Below are 18,141 nucleotides of genomic sequence, written 5' to 3' on the forward strand. Positions count from 1 at the left end.
TGTATTTTGTCTGTGAATGCACAGTTCTCACAACAGAGATAAATTATGCTACTGCTTTACAAACATTTTACTCCCTTTATTGCTCTGCCTACAACCATTACACTGCGAGACGGCCACTTTGATTGGCAATTGATAGCCTGTTTTCCTGTTCCTGCCCCAAACTTGTTCTTGTCACAGCTGAGTGGAACAAATAATCGCTGCAACTGCCTACGAGGCTATGAATTCTGCTGCCCGCTTCTCTCTGCTTCCTTACGTTTAGGCTCAGGTTTGTTTTTACCTGAAAACATTCATTATTTATAATTTTTATTACTAAAGCATATAGAACAAAATGAGATTAAAAAAAGTAGATATCTCCCAGTACAAAACTTGGGCATCATTAGAAGGCAAATCTTCTAGGAAAGTCTTAAGAATAATGTAAATTAAAATATCTCTTCACTGATTAATGCAAAAAATGCACTCAGGCAAAACAGTTGAAGCTAATCAACACTGCTACACTACATCTCAAACCCCAACCCCCACACAATATGTCACTCTACTGGAAAATTAAAATAGTTAAAGCCTTTAATTTAGTGCAGGTAGATTTAATTATATTACTTTGACAGCATGTAATGCAGTAAGTGTTGTCTGCTCTGTTACATGTATTCAATTTTCCCCCATTTTTTTTTTCTCCAGGAGAACTTCCTTACTAATTCAGAGCAGCCAGAGGGCTGATCAACAGCTAACTATGTCGATTCCCATCCAATCTGGACTTTAGTTAAGCTATAAGGTCTTAAAAATAGTAACAAATTGTTCTTCTATTCTTGCTGCTGGTGACACAGAATATGTCTGTGTGATAAGTCAGTTTAAAGAGAGAGAACTAGTTTTATAGCGTGAATATTCATATAAGTGGCTAAATTCTATGGCATAGAAATGTATTTCACATTTAAAAAAAATACTGACCTATAAAATATTTCAGTTCTGTGTTGCTGTGCTTTGGTGAGGAAGGTCTGACACTTTAAAGATGCAGCAGCTACAGCCGTCGTCTTATTCCCCAGTCACATGCATATTGCATTCATAGTGACCTCAATTTAAGTTTACTTGGTGACTTAGTTTTTTTCAAGAACTGGAAAAGAAGCTTTAGAGGGTCATTTATCTTTTTTTCGTACAGTATGTCTGTGTTCATCTGAGCACAGTTACAGTGTACAGTGGAAACACACCGGACAAACACACCTGCAAAGAGATCCTGATAATAGTTATGATGTGCAAACAAACTGAGGCTCTATATCAGCTGTTTGCAGTGACATTATAAATCAAAAGAGGCAGAGCCTGATGGTCAAAACTGGTGTCCCTGCTCAATATGTTAATATTTGTCAGTTCAGTGCAAATGAAAATCTAGGGTCACACTAGCCCCGTTCTAATCTACTTTCAATTACAGTTACATGTTACTGTATATTTGTGCACTATAATATAAAGTTTTACCACCTTTAGAAGTACTATTTGAACTGTCAGACTACCTGACCTGATATGAAATACTTCCAAACCAACAAAGAGCAAGAATGCGACAGACACTCGCCCAAGCCACTCACTCACAGCGTTCACTGCGCGGCGCCGCTGTCCATGGTACTAGGTCACACACGCGCTGCTTTTAGCTTTATTGCTGTTTAATATTCCGCGCATACACACAGTCCCGGCTACAAGACAGTTGATACATCAGCAGTTTGACTCGTATGGACTGTGCTTCTTGCTACAGATGCATCACAGAGGTAATAGCGTTGGTGGATGACAATGCTATTTTAGTTCATTATGGTGTGGAGCAGAAAATACATTTTTCTCAAGGTGACTGGCGTGTCCAGTTTCTGTTGTTTCAGACATATTTGTCGGCTACAGTATAATGCATTGCCTGATATCATTTTCTGTTGCATTTATTATAGTTTTTATTTGGTCCATCACACCATTCTCGTTATCCAATGCTGCTGACAGTGCAAAAGTAGAGGAGACCGGGGAGTGTAACATTCATTTAAACGTCTGTAACTCGGTGGATTTTTGTGCTGTGTGCCTCAAGTTTGGATATAGGTTAATATTGCCATATTGTATATGTCTATTATTGATTTAAGCAGTTTAGAAACCTACTACTAACTCCTAAACTTTTTAAATCAATGACAAATGCAAATAGAATGTAACGTTAATCTAAAAAATTGATTTATTGTAGTATTCAAATGTAAATGTTTAAACATTATTATTAGTATTAGTATTAGTATTATGCTATAAACATTTTAAAATTCAAACATATACACTGTCTTATCCTTTGTGGTTCATTTCCAATTTGTTGAAATCGTTACACCTCGTTACAACTCACCCCGTGTTACAGCATTCCCATGTCTCCATATTTACAGTAGGCTACAGCATTCATTAGATGGGCAAAAAAACACTAACCATATATTACAAATGTAGAGAAATAACACAGGAAGAGAGCTCAGATGAGCCTGACTTCCTACAAAAAAATAAATAAAAAAATATTATATATTTTAATGGGAAAATCATGAATGCAAACACAAAGGCATCAATTTGGTTTACTGAGAGAAAGCGTCCAGTCAGCAGAAACATCTTCCGTCAAAATATCTCAGATTATTTCTATAGACGAGGCTATTAGGAGAGTTGAATACTTTAGTTGCTACTGCAACAAATCAAGTCCAACATCTCTAGTTTTCCACAGTTTAACTGATTGTATGAAGGTAAGTGAATGCATGAGGCTTTATAAGCGCAAATACCCTGCTTGCATTCATACGCTTCCCAAATCAATAAAATGCTCTTAACATGCATTTAATTACAATTCAACCCTAAGTCACATCTCAATGTGCGTTCGAGCAGAGTCAAGTGGGTCCTGCCTCATTCATTTACAGTGCAGCAAAATCCCGAGGTGCCCCAGGAACAAATGTTTTTATTTTTTTGTGAAAAGTTGTAACATACCTCAAACAAGGGTCCGATCTTATTCTTCTCCAGGTATGACTGAATTCTTGACTGCTGAAGAGACGCCATGAGAATGTGTTGCGTTAAACAGCAAAAGGCTTGGATATCGTTAAATATCGCCAAGCATCTTCAGACGTGCGGGATTGCGGACGGATCTCTTGCGGGCAGAGAGCGGACATCCAGCGCTGAGAGCTCGGCTGCTGCTCCAGCACAAGCTGAAAGTAACGGGCTTTGCGTCCTCCCTCGGTTTGCTCACTATCTTATCTGATGGGACTACCCCTCCTCCGGTCTCGGCAGAGTAGCTGGCGACGGCTTCTTCTCAAAGCCAATCAAAAACATTACACCTTACATGAATGTTTATTCATTGGCTGTCCAGGTCTGAGAGACCCGCCCTCGTTGTTTACACAGAGTAAATGTCGATATAAAATTCATATTTACGCACTTAGTACTAAAGTTACATTATGAAGAATTCTAATGACTTCCTTATACTTTATAGTCTAATCTATATACCTAAATAAACCACATTTATAATGCTTACCTATGCCAGTTTCAAAAGTGTAAAGCATTAAAATACATAAGCAAAACATGTAATCCTGCAATGCATTAGGTCTATACTTAAAAAAAAAAAAAAAAAAAAAAAAACATGTAACCATTAATAATTGACCCATTCTTTTTTAGTAGAATGAAAAAAACAAATGTACATATAAAAATAACATTATTTTGTGTATTTGGTGTAATACAATGTGTTTATGTGGTTGACGGTTCAACTGTACATTATTGTTGCTCCTCTATATGCCCCGCCATTCTGAAATGTGTCGATTTTTAAAAAGCTAATGGTTCTGAAAAGCCAGTTGTACTCTGATTGGCCAGCTATCCAGTGCATTGTGATTGGCCGAATGTCTCAAGTGTGTGACTCCCTGTAACACTGTGATGCCATGTGTCCCTGCACAATGAGAGAAAACCCATTACAAATGAGGCATTTGTTGTGGAGACATAATTACAGATTATAATTTTTTTATATAATTTTAGTATTTTTATGCATTGCTTTGTGTATCGCGCCACATATACATAAAACCATGTCCGCATTTGTGATCAGAGAAAAACAAGAAACAACAAGCTCTTATGATTACTCTACACTGCTCAAAACTCACGTTTGATTTATCAGTGGCAAATCCTTTACATATGAAATCGTACTTACAGACTATGTGTCAGAATCATCAGACTGTCCTTGCAAAGTTGGAGCTGCCCAACTTTATAGAAACAGCCAGCAGCATTGTAAGCTACTCTCACAGGATACAGTCCTTGTTCTCCGTAAAATGCGCTGCACACATCTGAATATTTGGGTTAAAATGTTCTGGAACAGTGTTGTAAATACAACTTAACCACCGATTTCTAGTCGTGTCCTCTTTTGGAAGGCCAAACAAAGTAGCTTTGCTTTCACAATGAAACTAACAGCGTCTTCACAACATGGAAAGTCACGTGAGGGGAGCCAATAATAGGATATGTTATTAGTTATGCCTGGCTGTGATTGGTTTGTGCGATAAATCCCACCTCTTGTGTTTGTGCACGTTCCAAGTTCGCGAACCAGTCTGAATGGTGGAAGACTAATTTAAAAAGTAAGTAAACAGTTCACATACTTAGATATAACCACGTTGTTACGTGAAAAGAAGACTGAAATGGGCTGAAAACTTGATCTGTGGAAGTGTGCAATCAGCTTGGTTAAATTTGAGGTAAATCTCTCTGTCTATGACCTAATATTTACTGAGCTCTGATGACTGGTGATCCAAAAAAATAAAACATAGTTAAATGTTAAGAACATAAGTTCACAATAAAATATATTGCTTAAATTTTTACTGCCTTGAGTTATTATTTTGGAATAAATGTAAAATGCCTAAAACACTGAATTAATGAGATTCATACATGACTTTCATAGAATATTCATTATTGTTAATGTAAAAATATTAAATATATATATTTTTCTCCTTTTTCTGATAGTGTAAGTAATGTTTAATTAAGAAAATGTGACTGGGACATGAATTTACATTCATTCTCCTCATTTTAGAATACCACCGCACAACACTTATATATATATATATATATATATATATGTTTTGTTTTGCGTGTTTTGTGTGAAGTGTGAATGGCCCCTTTTTTTTTAAACAAATAGTTCTGGAATTTGCTTATTTACAATACAGCACTCCAGTCAAGCTAAAACGTTTGTTCACCACATGTATAAATAATGTAAAAATACAGATAAAACACTTTTTTTATATTATTATGCACAGGCTCTTTCCATGCAGAATATTTTGGGACTGGAAAGTCTATAATATTATTTATAATAATATTCATAATTATAATAATTTATATCTTCAAATATAATAGTTTTCTTTTTTTTCTTTTCTTTTCTTTCTTTTTTATTTTTTCCGATTTAAACATAGGCACCATTGTTGTTACTATAGAGTATATTGGTCTCACTAAGCTATTACAGAACATCTGGACACCATTTACAAAAACTGCAAGAGACAATGAGCCCGAGGAAATTATGATAGGTAAACAATTTTTGTCAAAGACAGTTGCCTACATACAGAGGCCATTAGTGAGATTCCTGAAGACTTTAACTGGTCTGATACCAGCTGCACATTGAATGGATGACAGCATAGCCCATAAAACAGCTGGGAGTGTGTGTGCCCTCACATTCACTGGAGAGATCTGAGACAGATTTGCAGCACAAAGTTAAATCAAAATCACTCTTAAAGTCTTTTGCATATATGTTTAGTCATACATCTAAATCAAAAATGGAAGGCTTTTTATATAAGGAATATGATTGTGTTTTCTTTTAAACATTTTTATTTGAAATGACATTATTGTAATAATGGGAAAATCAACCTGGTTTTCAGGTATATATATATATATAATGTATTTGGAAAATCTCAAAATGTGTTAGTTTTATGACAAAGTAAATAACCGTATTTATTTGTTTATTTATTTTAACTTTAATATGTCTTTTTCAATGAAAACTTTTTACAGTAATGTTTTCACATGAATTTATGCCTTTTGGCTGCTTTCATCCACAGCATATTAAATCAGACAGATGGATTGTATAAAATATCTTCATTTCTCAAAATAGTATCTGTGAAGTTAATAAACAATTCCTGTTTAGAGCGGTTTCTCAGTAATGCATAGTAATGATTGATTAATTTGTTATTTTAAGCAACATTAATATAACATATAACAACAACTCCAGAGTACTGATTTCATTTTAAATGTGGAGACAAAATGACTTATAAACCTATGTAAGTATGTCAAATATATAAATCTACAACACTGGTGACTGTGTCGTATGAACGTTCCAGTACTGTATGTTACTCCATATTCACTGAGACTGCAGCACTAAGACTGCAACATATAGCTTAATGCACTATGGTGTTAATAAACTCTAAGTTGAGAAACCTAATAATGTGAAAGCCAAACCTATACATATGTTAAAGATTTATATGAAAATAGATTAAATACAAATGCACATACAGTTGCAATGAGGCTTTTGGATGCTATGCCCAAACAGTAACTATAAACAAAATATACTGTAAGCTTTAACATACATAGACTTAAGCACTGTGCAATTTTTTTAACATGAAGAATAAAGTTATTTGAAACAGACATTGTGATTGACAATCTCTTCAGACATCCTGTTTGTTTACTCTTCAGGTCTAGAATAAGATGCGCCGTAGCAAAGCATGAAATAAAAAAATAATGGTGCCTTTAAAAAGCTATGACAAAAGTCAATAGATATTATGCTGTGAATCCTTTGAGCTGGGAGGTGACAAATCTGCCTCTGAGCAGGAGTGAGGGTGAACGTCCAGACGCTCTCATGACGTGGACAGTGTGTGTGTGTGTGTGTGTGTGTGTGTGTGTGTCATCTGGAGTTGGACCAAAGATGGGCCAGATCTGTTGAAGACGTGGGTTCAGGGGTCATCGTCAGGAGGTGGAGGCTGGCACAGTTTGTACAATCTGTTAACAGAATAAATATATTTGTAAAATAAAATAAAATAAAATACATATATAGTACCATAGATGTAATATATATATATATATATATATATATATATATATATATATATATATATATATATATATATATATATATATATATATATATATATATATATATATATATATATATATATATATATATATATATATATATATATATATATGATTAATATATATATATATTTTTTTTTTAATGATTTTTAAGATTTTTAGTTTAGTTTTTTTTTCATTCATTTATGCCTTGTAAAGTTGAATTTATTTAACCAAAAACACTGCAAAAACAGCAATATTATGAAATATTAGTGCAATGTAAATAACCGTTTCCTAATTTAATATATTCTAAAATGTTATTTAGTCCTGTGATGCAAAGCTGAATTTTCATTTGAGATTTATTCAGTCTTCAGTGTCACATGATCTTTCAGAAATCATTATAATATGCTGATTTGTCGCTAAATAAACAATTTAAAATCAGTTAAGCTGCTTAATTTTTTTGTGTAAATGTTGATATTTTTCCAGATTCTTTGATGAAAAGAAAGTTAAAAAGACATTTATTTCAAATAAACATATTTTTAAACATTAAATTTTTTTAACAATTTAGTGCATCCTTGTTCAATAAAACTATTAGTTCCATTAAAAAAATAATAGTAACAGTTAAAAATTTAAACTTTAAAACATTTAGTTTAAACCATTATTTTATAACAGCTATAAATAATTAAGTTGCAGTGGATTAATAGCAATTGTTGAATAGCCCCGCCCATGGAGTATATTTAAAATCACATGTTTTAATTAGTTATGATTACGTCACGTTGCATTTGGATAGACTGTCAAATTGTACCTGGTTGCAATGGCTGAAAAAATGTGGCCTGGTTCTGTATTTGACATTCACTGTGTTTTTTTTTACGTAAATGATGTAAGAAACTGAACAAATACACTTAAATTTATGCAATAAACAAACTAATAACATTTTTCCTGAGCTGCCGAGAATTTTTTAAATGTTAAACACAAATCCTTGGATTTAGGCAGCGTTTGTTATATGGCAAATAAACATAAGCCACACAGCAATGATCACATGCAACACGCCATGAAAAGCTATGAGTCAGTGTCTTGAGGGTCACGTTACAGTTCATCTCCCTACAGACCTCAAGTGACTGTGACAGATCAGAGTTTACGCTGGAGTTTTGTACTTGCTGAGAGAGAAGGAGTGGGTCTGTTTTTAACGTATGTCTAATTCTGTTTACCTGCAGGAAACAAAGTCGGGCTCTCGTACATGTTCTCTCTTTTATGCAAACACACACATACACACACCTGCAGTTATGTGATGCAAGAGGACATGTATTTGAAGCTAAATATTATATTTTGTGGATTTAATACCCCAGGTTTCTGTTCAATTTTACTGCATATGGATGAATACAACATAATTGCGCACATTTGCAAAAATGCTGTATCTTTTGTTTTATGCGGCTGTACTGCAGGTTTTTTTTTTTTTTTTTTTTTTTTTTTTGGAAGAATAAACTTAGAACAGCTGCTCCCGAGTTTCTTTCTCCAGTAAAACTGCGGGCCACTTTTTAATACACTAAAGGATATTTAAAAAGCAGACATACATTTACTTTACTAGATTTGCATTTGCAGAGAGAAATATCAGCCCTTATAAGACAGCAAAAAATCATGATATACAGTAGCTGTAGGTGAGCTTTATATTTTACATTTCTGCACAATTCAGAATGCAAAAAGATGCAACAAAGAAGTTAATAATAATTGTATATGCAAATATTACAGTGTTGTATTTAAATGCTGAATATTCTGGGAAGTCAGGGAGATTTTCAAATGTTAATCTTAAAGAGACAGTCCACCCAAAAAATTTTAAGCAATCAGTTTCGCGTCCTATTGACTTCCATGGTATTTTTATTATATTTTTATATATATTTTTTGTCTGTATTATGTAAGTCAGTGTGACCCAACACCATTTGGTTTCCAGCATTTTTCCAAATTCATCCACAACCATTCCAAACACTTAGAGGTTTACAGCAAACCCTTCATCAGAATGTTTGTGGCCTGTCAATATAATGCTGTAATAATTCTGGAGGCCTAAACATTTTTCTAAAATGTGTAAATCTTTGAACCGTGGCGTTTAGGTCTAAAATTATTTCATGCACATTTTATGAAAGGTTAGTGAAAACCATAGTGTGAATGTGAGGGGACTGAAATGATGTGTGTGTAGTGATGGAGGAAAGTGGTGTGTGGGCCGCTCTGGTTACCTTGGCACTGTTGATGGGGTGCGGTCTCTCACTCCCAGGTTCTTGGCTGAATTCTGCACTCTTGCTCCCTAAAAATAGCCATAATTATAAATGACTTTCAGGCCAGTCAGAACAGTTATTCTTTAAATAAGCATGAACATATTCTGTGTCCAGTCGATCAAAGGTGAGAAGTGGTGTCATTTAGGCTGTGTTGTTTATTATGGAAGTATTATGAAATATACACTAAAAAAGAAGTAAATATATAGTAAAAAAAAGTACATTTTGAAAGACAAAAGAAAGAAAGAAAAAAATATATAGTGGGAGTTAAAATGTCTTTGTTAGGGCTGAGATTAAATATTTTAGTTGAATTAATTACATAATATATATCATATAATTAACCTATTAATTTATATTTAATGATGCTCAGAAATATTTTGCAATTACGTGGTATTTTAAGTTTGAACTGTTGATGGTTAAAAAAAAAAATTCTTCACGATTTAATTTGCAAACTGGTCAGGAGGCTTGATTAACTGCATTAAAATTTCCATAATGCTACATAAAAATTTGCATAATTAACAAATTAATACATTAAAGCCTGAGTTTGTTTATGCTGTCAAATACAAATATAGGCCCAACACCATGCATGTACTGAAATGAATGATTCAATTTCTTTTAATGTACTTCTATTTCTGTACCAAGGATAATGACTTTTGAAAATATGCACTGGTTTTTCTTCTATTTTTAAATAACTAAATAATTCATATAATCATTTTTTATTCTGAACAGAAAATCTGTTTTTTCCTCTTCAGTTGCCCAAGTCAGCCTACTCTGCCATTCTTCACAGACGCTGTGGCTCATATTTCATAGAAAAAGAGCAGCAGTAGAGTCCTGCCATCCAGCTGAACCTGTGACTTACAAACCCCATTCATCGTCACAGTTCACGAACACTGGCCTTGTCAGATATGTTAAATGGACTTGTTTTTAATCATAAATTAGGATATAAAATATACATATTCAAAGAACATCCAGAGTTGTTTGCTGTAAGTTACATGCAGCCAACTAAATCAATGTCTAATGTTAAACGAAATGCAGGACTGTTTACTGGAGAGCATCTTGACTCCGGAATCCTATCACGTCAAAATGAAAAATGGCCACCTGTGCCTTGACGTAAGAAGGAAAACGTCTATCTTGCACATTTTACAAACATTAGCTTTTTCCACAAATAGCTCTTCAGATTTGTTCGACGTGAGGCATCTCGGCAGGTGTGTCTGTTGTGGGCGAGATCAGCAGTGGGGGACGTTACTGCCACATAAACACAGCTGTGATTGTGAGTGCAGAGCTTCAGAGTACAGGTACACTGCTGACGGGTGAGTGGTTCAGACATGGGCGGCACCATGGTCAGTCCCTTATCATATCATGATAACATCAGCAATTACACCACCAGAGGCACACACTTTTGCCTACTGCTTTCCTGGGACTTTAAAAGATATGGCTGGATGTTGAGGAGAAGAACTGAGATATGAAAGGGCAAGAACACAAAGAGTAGTTGTCTACAGACACCGAGAAGAATATTCATCCTCTTGATAAACCTTTTGTTTTTACAATCACTTTTAGTATATATATAGTTAACTCATTTTGTCAGTTCAGCTATTTATTGTTTATACACAGAATCTGCATGATGGAGCTATTTGTTAGTGTCCCTTTCTGTTCCTCAATGAGTTCCAGGCATTATGATGGATGAGCCTCTTTTAAGTCTCGCTGTGAGGTACGAATTACAGTGAATAATAATAAATAGTCAGCCAGGGGGAGCTCTGATGACAGTCATTCATTTTTATATTCATAAAGTCATTTAAGAGCCTGGACGGCACACATAAGGAGTCATCACCCAGAGGCGGTCCAAAACATCACATATTTTATGCCTCAACACATTATAAATTCAACAGTTTTAAAATCAGAGGTGAAATGCAAATATATATTATAAAAAGTATGCCTGTCCTCAGGTGAAAGTTAAATTTAAAGTTACTTATAAAGTCCTTTTAATACATACATTTTAATGGCCTGATCTATGAATGGTCTGTTCCCTAATGCAGTGGTTTTCAATGTACAAGCAGGTTACCAGATTGACGACACCAACAAGAACGAGGGCACTTGACAATGAATGAAATGAAATGAACTGTGCCGAATTACAATTGGGTAAACTGGCAGTGGCCGGGTTTCACAAACCAAAACAACTACAGACATTCTGGCCCGGAATGCACATTTTCAAAGGAGAATTACTGACTGTTGCATTGTTTTTCAAATAAATATGTTAACTTAGCATGTTCTTTAAATATCTGCAAACATATTATGGTATTTTTATGCTTTAGTAGAGTTGAAAACTTACATACAGAACTTTTAAAATCAAACATTACAAAATATTAATATCACAGATTACATAGTCTTAAAATTTTAATTATTAAATTACTCAGTTATTCTAATTTATTTAATAATTAATCACTATTTGTATGTATATATATATATATATATATATATATATATATATATATATATATATATATTAGTGGTGGGCCGTTATCGGCGTTAACGTGCTGCGTTAACGCGAGACTCTTATCGGGCGAAAAAAATATCGCTGTTAATCTATTCTCAAAGTTGGGTTGGGAGCTGGGTCTATACTAAGCAAGCTATGATGACTTTCACCTTGATATTTTATATAACCGACTGGCCTAAAAATATGCTCAGGACAGTTGACGGGCCACTGCTGTGCATCGTCACGGAAGCTTATCTTTTTCACATATTTTTACGCCTTACCGCTTGTCGATTTAAACATTAAAGCATCCAAAAACAAGACACGGAAAAGCTGAACGGAGTAGCTGGTTACTCGCGCGCTATGTTCGGTGCGGAGAGAGAGAGAGAGCCGCCTATCACGGACAGCGACACTGAACCGAGCTCTCTTCTGTGAAGAGAAAGGTGTCTCAAAACACTTGAACATCGAGTTTGCTTATTTTTATACATACAAAATATGTCAAAATATCCACCGTGGAAATTATGCTTGAAAAAACTGTCAGTTATCTCTTAAGTGAAAGTAAACAGTTGAGAGAAAAAATGGGATGTGTATTATATTGGATGCGTTCATCGTCTCTTAAAGTGACCGCGCCTAATTTAGCTACTGGCAGCTGTAATGTTAATCCAAGAAAATGAAAGAAAATCACTCACACTTACTTTGTAGTTTTAACAGTCAAACCAAAAATTATTCAGACACCAGATATAATTTTTTATATATATAGCAAAACTGTAATAATGTGAGAAATGTTGAAGGTGTCTGAATAAATGTAGGTTTGATTGTATATTTCATTTTTACATTGAAGACTATCCAGTGCTATTTTACATTTCATTATTTGGTTTCTGAACCTTGACACCTACAAACTTGAAAAAAACCTAAACATTGGTGTGAAACAGGCGTAAGGTTGTTTGCACTTTGAACAATGTGGAATTAGTTTACAGCTTTTTCAAGCACTTTGTGATGCATTTTGGAAACAGGAGATGAGCCCCTTTTCTAATGCAACACCTAGCTTGATAAACCCCTTCTCAAAGACTTACTGTTTGTCAATTTTATTTGGGTAACACATATTCTGAATGCCTTCGTCAGAATTCGAATGAGCCATTTTAATCTAGATTAATCTAGATGAATTTCAAAATCACAGTGAGATTAATTTAGATTAAAATTGTTTTATCTATGCCCACCTCTAATATATATATATATATACAAAACAATCATTTAAATATATCTATCAATTTATTATTAATAATTATTCTTTATTTTAATGAATTGTAATGTTATTTAAAATTACTTTAAATACATAAATTTTATTTAAATTGTATTATTAAATAATGATAGAAATTTACAGTAAATGCATAAAAACATAAGAAGTGGAATTCTTGGGATTAAAATTATGTATTTGCAAATCAATTATTTATATATGCATACATTTATTAATAATTATTATCAATACATTTTATTTAAATCAATCTTGTATTTATTTAAAATGACTTTAAATACTTAACATTTACTTTATTTACATTACAAATTTTACTATTAAATAAAAATGAAAACTAAATCTAAATGTATAAATGGCAGTAGAAGTGAAACACATTGGCCAATGGCCCTGATATGAGAAACATTGCCTTAATGTACTCTTTTGAAAGTTATGTCTCGACGTGACTGAGTTACTGTCAAGGGCTCTCTAGTCTTTGCCTCTCATGACTCAGGGCCACCTTGAAGTTTCATTTCTTCGGAGCTGACACAGCAGCCGTCCAAGCCCTCTATTATACAAGTCTCACAGTGCCTAATGATATCAAAAGAGCAGACCCTGTCAGTTTCATCTATAACTTCATGAAGGACGCTTCAAGGCTAGGGTGAAAATGGGTAGAAAAAGACTAACAATCTCTCACTTTCTAAATGAAAGGTAGGGAGACTTCATTTCATGAGCTTCTAGTCTCCTTCTTCCAGACTGGCTAACCAGAGGGAGGAAGAGCTTATGCTAATAGCCATGTAGAGAAACCGAAATGAGAGAAAGCAAACCAAGGCAGTTAAGCTTGTTATATTTCCCAAAATAATTAAACAGGCCTTTGATAAAAATAAATCCTCTTCGAAATGAACACGGTGGCCTGATGTTTAGATTTTTTTTGCAACTGTAATTCCCAATAAATTAACTGGGTCAGTACAATTCAGAAAACATTAAAAGCAGAGGTAGATATTAGCTCATCTTTTTCTCTGCTGGAAATGGCACTCCAAAACCAAACCATATTAATGAATTTCCCAGTAGAAACTTTCAATGAGAAACCATGGGTTTATAAAATCATAAAAATGGTCCATTCTGCAGAGAGCTAACAGTAATAAGATATTTCTTCAAACTTTTATTAACATTATATTAAAACTAACAGATTTCAAAACCATGGAAGATTTCAGTAAAAAAAAAAAAAACAATACAGTAAAAATGGTGTAATTACGAGATATCGCAATTACACCATTTTTACTGTATTTTTTTTTTTTTGACTTTAAGATATTGACTGAAATCTTCAACACTTTAAGCAGGCTAGCTGGCATCTTGCCTCGTTATCATACGTAAACATGCTGTATAATTTAGGGAAACGATCATTTCACTTGTATTCATTTTATTTTTTTCCAGCAACCTTGTGTGTGTCCTTAGAGGAACTCTGTCAGATGCGGCCTCTATTCAGACCACCTGAAGATCAAAGAGCTGAAATTCAAACACCTCCAAGACCTGAAGGAAGTCATCCCAGAAGACTTAAACAGATTTTACAACGATTGACTTACTTACTTACAATTCACTAGCTTAATATAGAATGCAGTATTAACACAGTCAATATGATAGCAATGTTATCTGTGTTACACTATGATATCAGTTATTGATGTATTTCAAATATCTACTTAATACTTGGTTTATTATGCATGTGCATTAAAGTTTAAAAGGTATCTAATACTTGAATTAAATTGGATGTTTTGGATACCACCATTAAATTACTGTTTTTATTATTATTTTACTGATTTTAAGTTCAACTGTTAGGTCTACTTATAGACTATGCCTCTCTTGGCATTGTGTATGTAAAACACCCCGAGGTGAAAGGTTTTTATTTATGGGAGAAAAAAAAGTCTCTCTAATGACGCCAATTAAGCCTCTTTGGATACAATCACGAGTGAAAATAGTTAGGTTAGATACATGCTTTGGTGCAGAAGGAAGCCCGTGAGCCTCGAAGGTAAATTGGCGAGCAGATTAGGCAAATTACCGCCTATTAGACATCTTAATCAGCTCATCGTTTTTTTTTTGTATTGCATCACTTATAGCTCTCAAACCTTTAAAATAGAGTTTAGGAAGTTGTATGTAACAATTTTGCCCGTACCATTCTTATCAATGAGAGCGTAAACTGGTCATAAAACTGATACAGGTATCTCCGACAAAACATGATTTTGGTGAAATGTTGTGTTAATGTTGGCACACAACAGTATATGATAGCAATATAAGGTATAATACCAACTTTAAAGGCGCAATATGTAATTTTTCTGCTTTAAAAATATATATTATATATTATATATATTTTATATATATTATATATATTTTTTAGTTGTGTACTTAAATTATCCTGACAGTTTCCACGAACTTTCAAATCCGGAGAAAATTATAGTTTAATTAGAAGACACTGCACGTTTTTTTATTTCCGTTTTGTCGCCCATCTATGGCGTCATATAAACTTTGACCCCTCTAGTTTATCTAACTTCCTGCAGAACTGCCAAATACAAAGGTGAACAGAAGCAAAGATGAGACGAAGAAGAAAAAGTAGTAGCTAGCCTTGATCGAGATTTTATATTTATATTGTTTATATTCATATTTATACCTCAATCAATAACTTAGTTATGGATCATGATTATGCTTTGCCTGCACGTTCTGTGAAGTGCAAACGTACGGGTGAAATAAATGACCCGAGAAGGTTTTGGGACAAGATAAGAAACAAGACATGGGTAAATATTGGAGTTGCATTACCAAGATAGAGTTTCGTGACAAGCTGAAACTACAGAGCTACAGAGAGATGCCGAACTCGCTTGCATTCTGATAAACAGGTATGCATCCATTCAGCTAACTGTATCTATCCGTATATTTTGTGAAACGATGATGTCTTGTGTAAAACGCAGACGGACTAGCTCTCATGTATAGTATAATGTAAATCTACATTTGTTCTATATCTAGCTGGATAAAGTAGCTTCAAATGCAGTTCACTATCTTGTTCGATATCATAGTATAAACGTAATTATAATTGTTAACGAAAGGCGACCATGTTTTTTTTACATATATTACTACTAGCTAGATGGAATATTGATTTGATAGGGGTATCATAATTCATATATCTCTCCGTTCGAAAAGACGTTATTGTCAAAATACTAAGTTAGAATGAGTGAGGAATGATAGGGAGCGACAGAGCGCGTGTTCCAATGAACAACAACTCCCATGAGCCTACGCTCTTTCCCGACGTCATCAAAGTATGTCTTGTGTTATTATTGTGATTGAGTGACCCCTGGTGGCCACAAATCCCACACTGTACGTTTAACAATACAATGTTGAATAACTCCAAAATATGCTGTTTTTTTAATTTCCTGAAAAACAATGATTTTGGAGATACGAAGATTCCACCTGACAGTGATATATTACAATTACACAATTTTTTGTGTATTTTTTTTTATAAAATGATTGCAGTCTTGCAGCATAAGAGACTGGTTTCAAAACATTAAAATAATCTTTATGACCATTCAGTGACTTTTAAATGGTACTGTACACTGTTGGTACTGTACACTGTTGGACATTGTTAGTGGACAAAATAAACAAACGAACTCGTCTAAAAGTCTGCAGGACCAAAAGGGCTAAAGAAACATCAAACACCAGAACATACCTGCTTCCTCATGACGTCAGTGGCCTGCATGATGCATCGTGGGGGCAAGCCATGATTGCGGGCCAGAAGAATGGCCTGCTCCAGCGTGACACTCAGAGTACAACTGTAAGACAGACAATAAACAACAGATCAGCAGATGTAAGACGCCAACTCTTTATCAAATATTTTTCATAAAGTACTCAGATACTGATTGCAGCAATAGCAAAAATGAGAGGGATAATTACAGTCGAGGAGAAAAACAGTGCCTTTTATCAGAGATCACGTTCCCCTAGCCATGTTCTAATGTTATTAATTATGCAGAGATGTTATTAATTAATAATTTAATAAAACAATTTGAGAAGCCTAAATTCTGATTACAGCATGGAGAAGGAGGACAGACCCAAGTCATTTAACATGTTTGTGTGGCCCAGGCTGATGTCTCATCTGTCTGTGCCAGCGCCTGGATAACAGGAAGACCTGTAAGATGTGCTGTCATTCCAGGTTGATGAAGCGTGACATGCACTTTCATTCTCTGAGAACATGTGTCTGCCACTCACATCCCATTAACATTTGAACGGACAGTCAAAGGGCAGCGTGGCCAAACAGGTGTAAGAGTCATACACTCCACTGCATACAAGGTGAATAGTCCCAAGAGACCGATAAACATCCCCCAAGGTAAACCATAAGCATGAAGTCTCTAAAAGACTGTGACCACCAGATACGAGTGGGAAAGGAGCCAATCAGGAAAAAATAAACTAGATAATTTAAATCAAATGCCAATATAAATGTATAAGTTACTACTAGACATGTTGATGTACAGTGTCTGGGTCAATAAGAGTAGATGGCACCTCTTTCCATAACCATCTGACAAACAAAACTAGAAAGCACTGAAAATACTAAAACTAAACTTACATAGACCATAAAATAGAAAAATAAATATATATTATAATTCAAAACTATGATAACCATGTTTTATCCCAAGTTAACTAAATATCCATGTGCATCAACTTTGGAAGTGTTAAAATGCTCAAATTACAATAAAACTAAAACTAGAATAAAATTGTAATAAACTGACATAAAATCGAACATAACTCTCTTTATAATTCTGCATAATAGCAGAGTTTAGTGTCAAGTTAACTAGATATCAATTAGCAAAACTGAATATTTGTATTTACTCATACACTTTGAAACAGTTTTTCAGACTGGAGAGAACCATTTTGTAAGTCCGAGTGTTTTCATAGAGCACAGAACTCCATTATTTCCAAAGATTATTAAAAATCTGATTTCTTATTTTCCAAAAGAGAGGCCAAAAGAGCTTTATGAGGTGCCACTAGACAAAGTCAATGAGCAGCGTCTGGGTCAATAAGACCTAATCCAAATGACCAATCTAAATTATGACTTATTTAGAGAGATACCAAACGCATTTTAGATTACCAGGAACACGAGCGAAGTTCTGATAAACAACGAAGCAATC

General features: G+C 34.1%; 2 protein-coding genes across 3 annotated transcripts in view; both read right to left on the reverse strand.

The window, feature by feature from the left end:
• Positions 1-4,486, reverse strand: part of cb24h8orf34 (chromosome B24 C8orf34 homolog) — a 79,421-nt gene extending 74,935 nt beyond the window's left edge. Inside the window, exon 1 of one of the 2 annotated variants that reach the window (XM_052596327.1) lies at positions 4,145-4,486. Coding sequence is in view for 1 of the 2 variants with exons in the window: in XM_052596325.1 (XP_052452285.1) it covers positions 2,947-3,015 (69 nt within the window). In the remaining variant the exon portion in view is untranslated. Of the gene's footprint in view, positions 1-2,946; positions 3,247-4,144 lie in introns of those variants that run through there. The other variant, XM_052596325.1, reaches the window with a different exon arrangement.
• A 1,429-nt stretch (positions 4,487-5,915) lies between these two features.
• Positions 5,916-18,141, reverse strand: part of prex2 (phosphatidylinositol-3,4,5-trisphosphate-dependent Rac exchange factor 2) — a 130,404-nt gene continuing 118,178 nt past the window's right edge. The window contains exons 38-40 of the mRNA XM_052596298.1: positions 16,689-16,791; positions 9,252-9,319; positions 5,916-6,954 (exon numbers count right to left, since the gene is read on the reverse strand). Coding sequence (XP_052452258.1) covers positions 6,909-6,954; positions 9,252-9,319; positions 16,689-16,791 — 217 coding nt within the window. The 3' untranslated portion in view covers positions 5,916-6,908. The remainder of the gene's footprint in view (positions 6,955-9,251; positions 9,320-16,688; positions 16,792-18,141) is intronic.

The sequence above is a fragment of the Carassius gibelio genome, chromosome B24, assembly GCF_023724105.1.
Source record: "Carassius gibelio isolate Cgi1373 ecotype wild population from Czech Republic chromosome B24, carGib1.2-hapl.c, whole genome shotgun sequence".
Lineage (NCBI taxonomy): Eukaryota > Metazoa > Chordata > Actinopteri > Cypriniformes > Cyprinidae > Carassius > Carassius gibelio.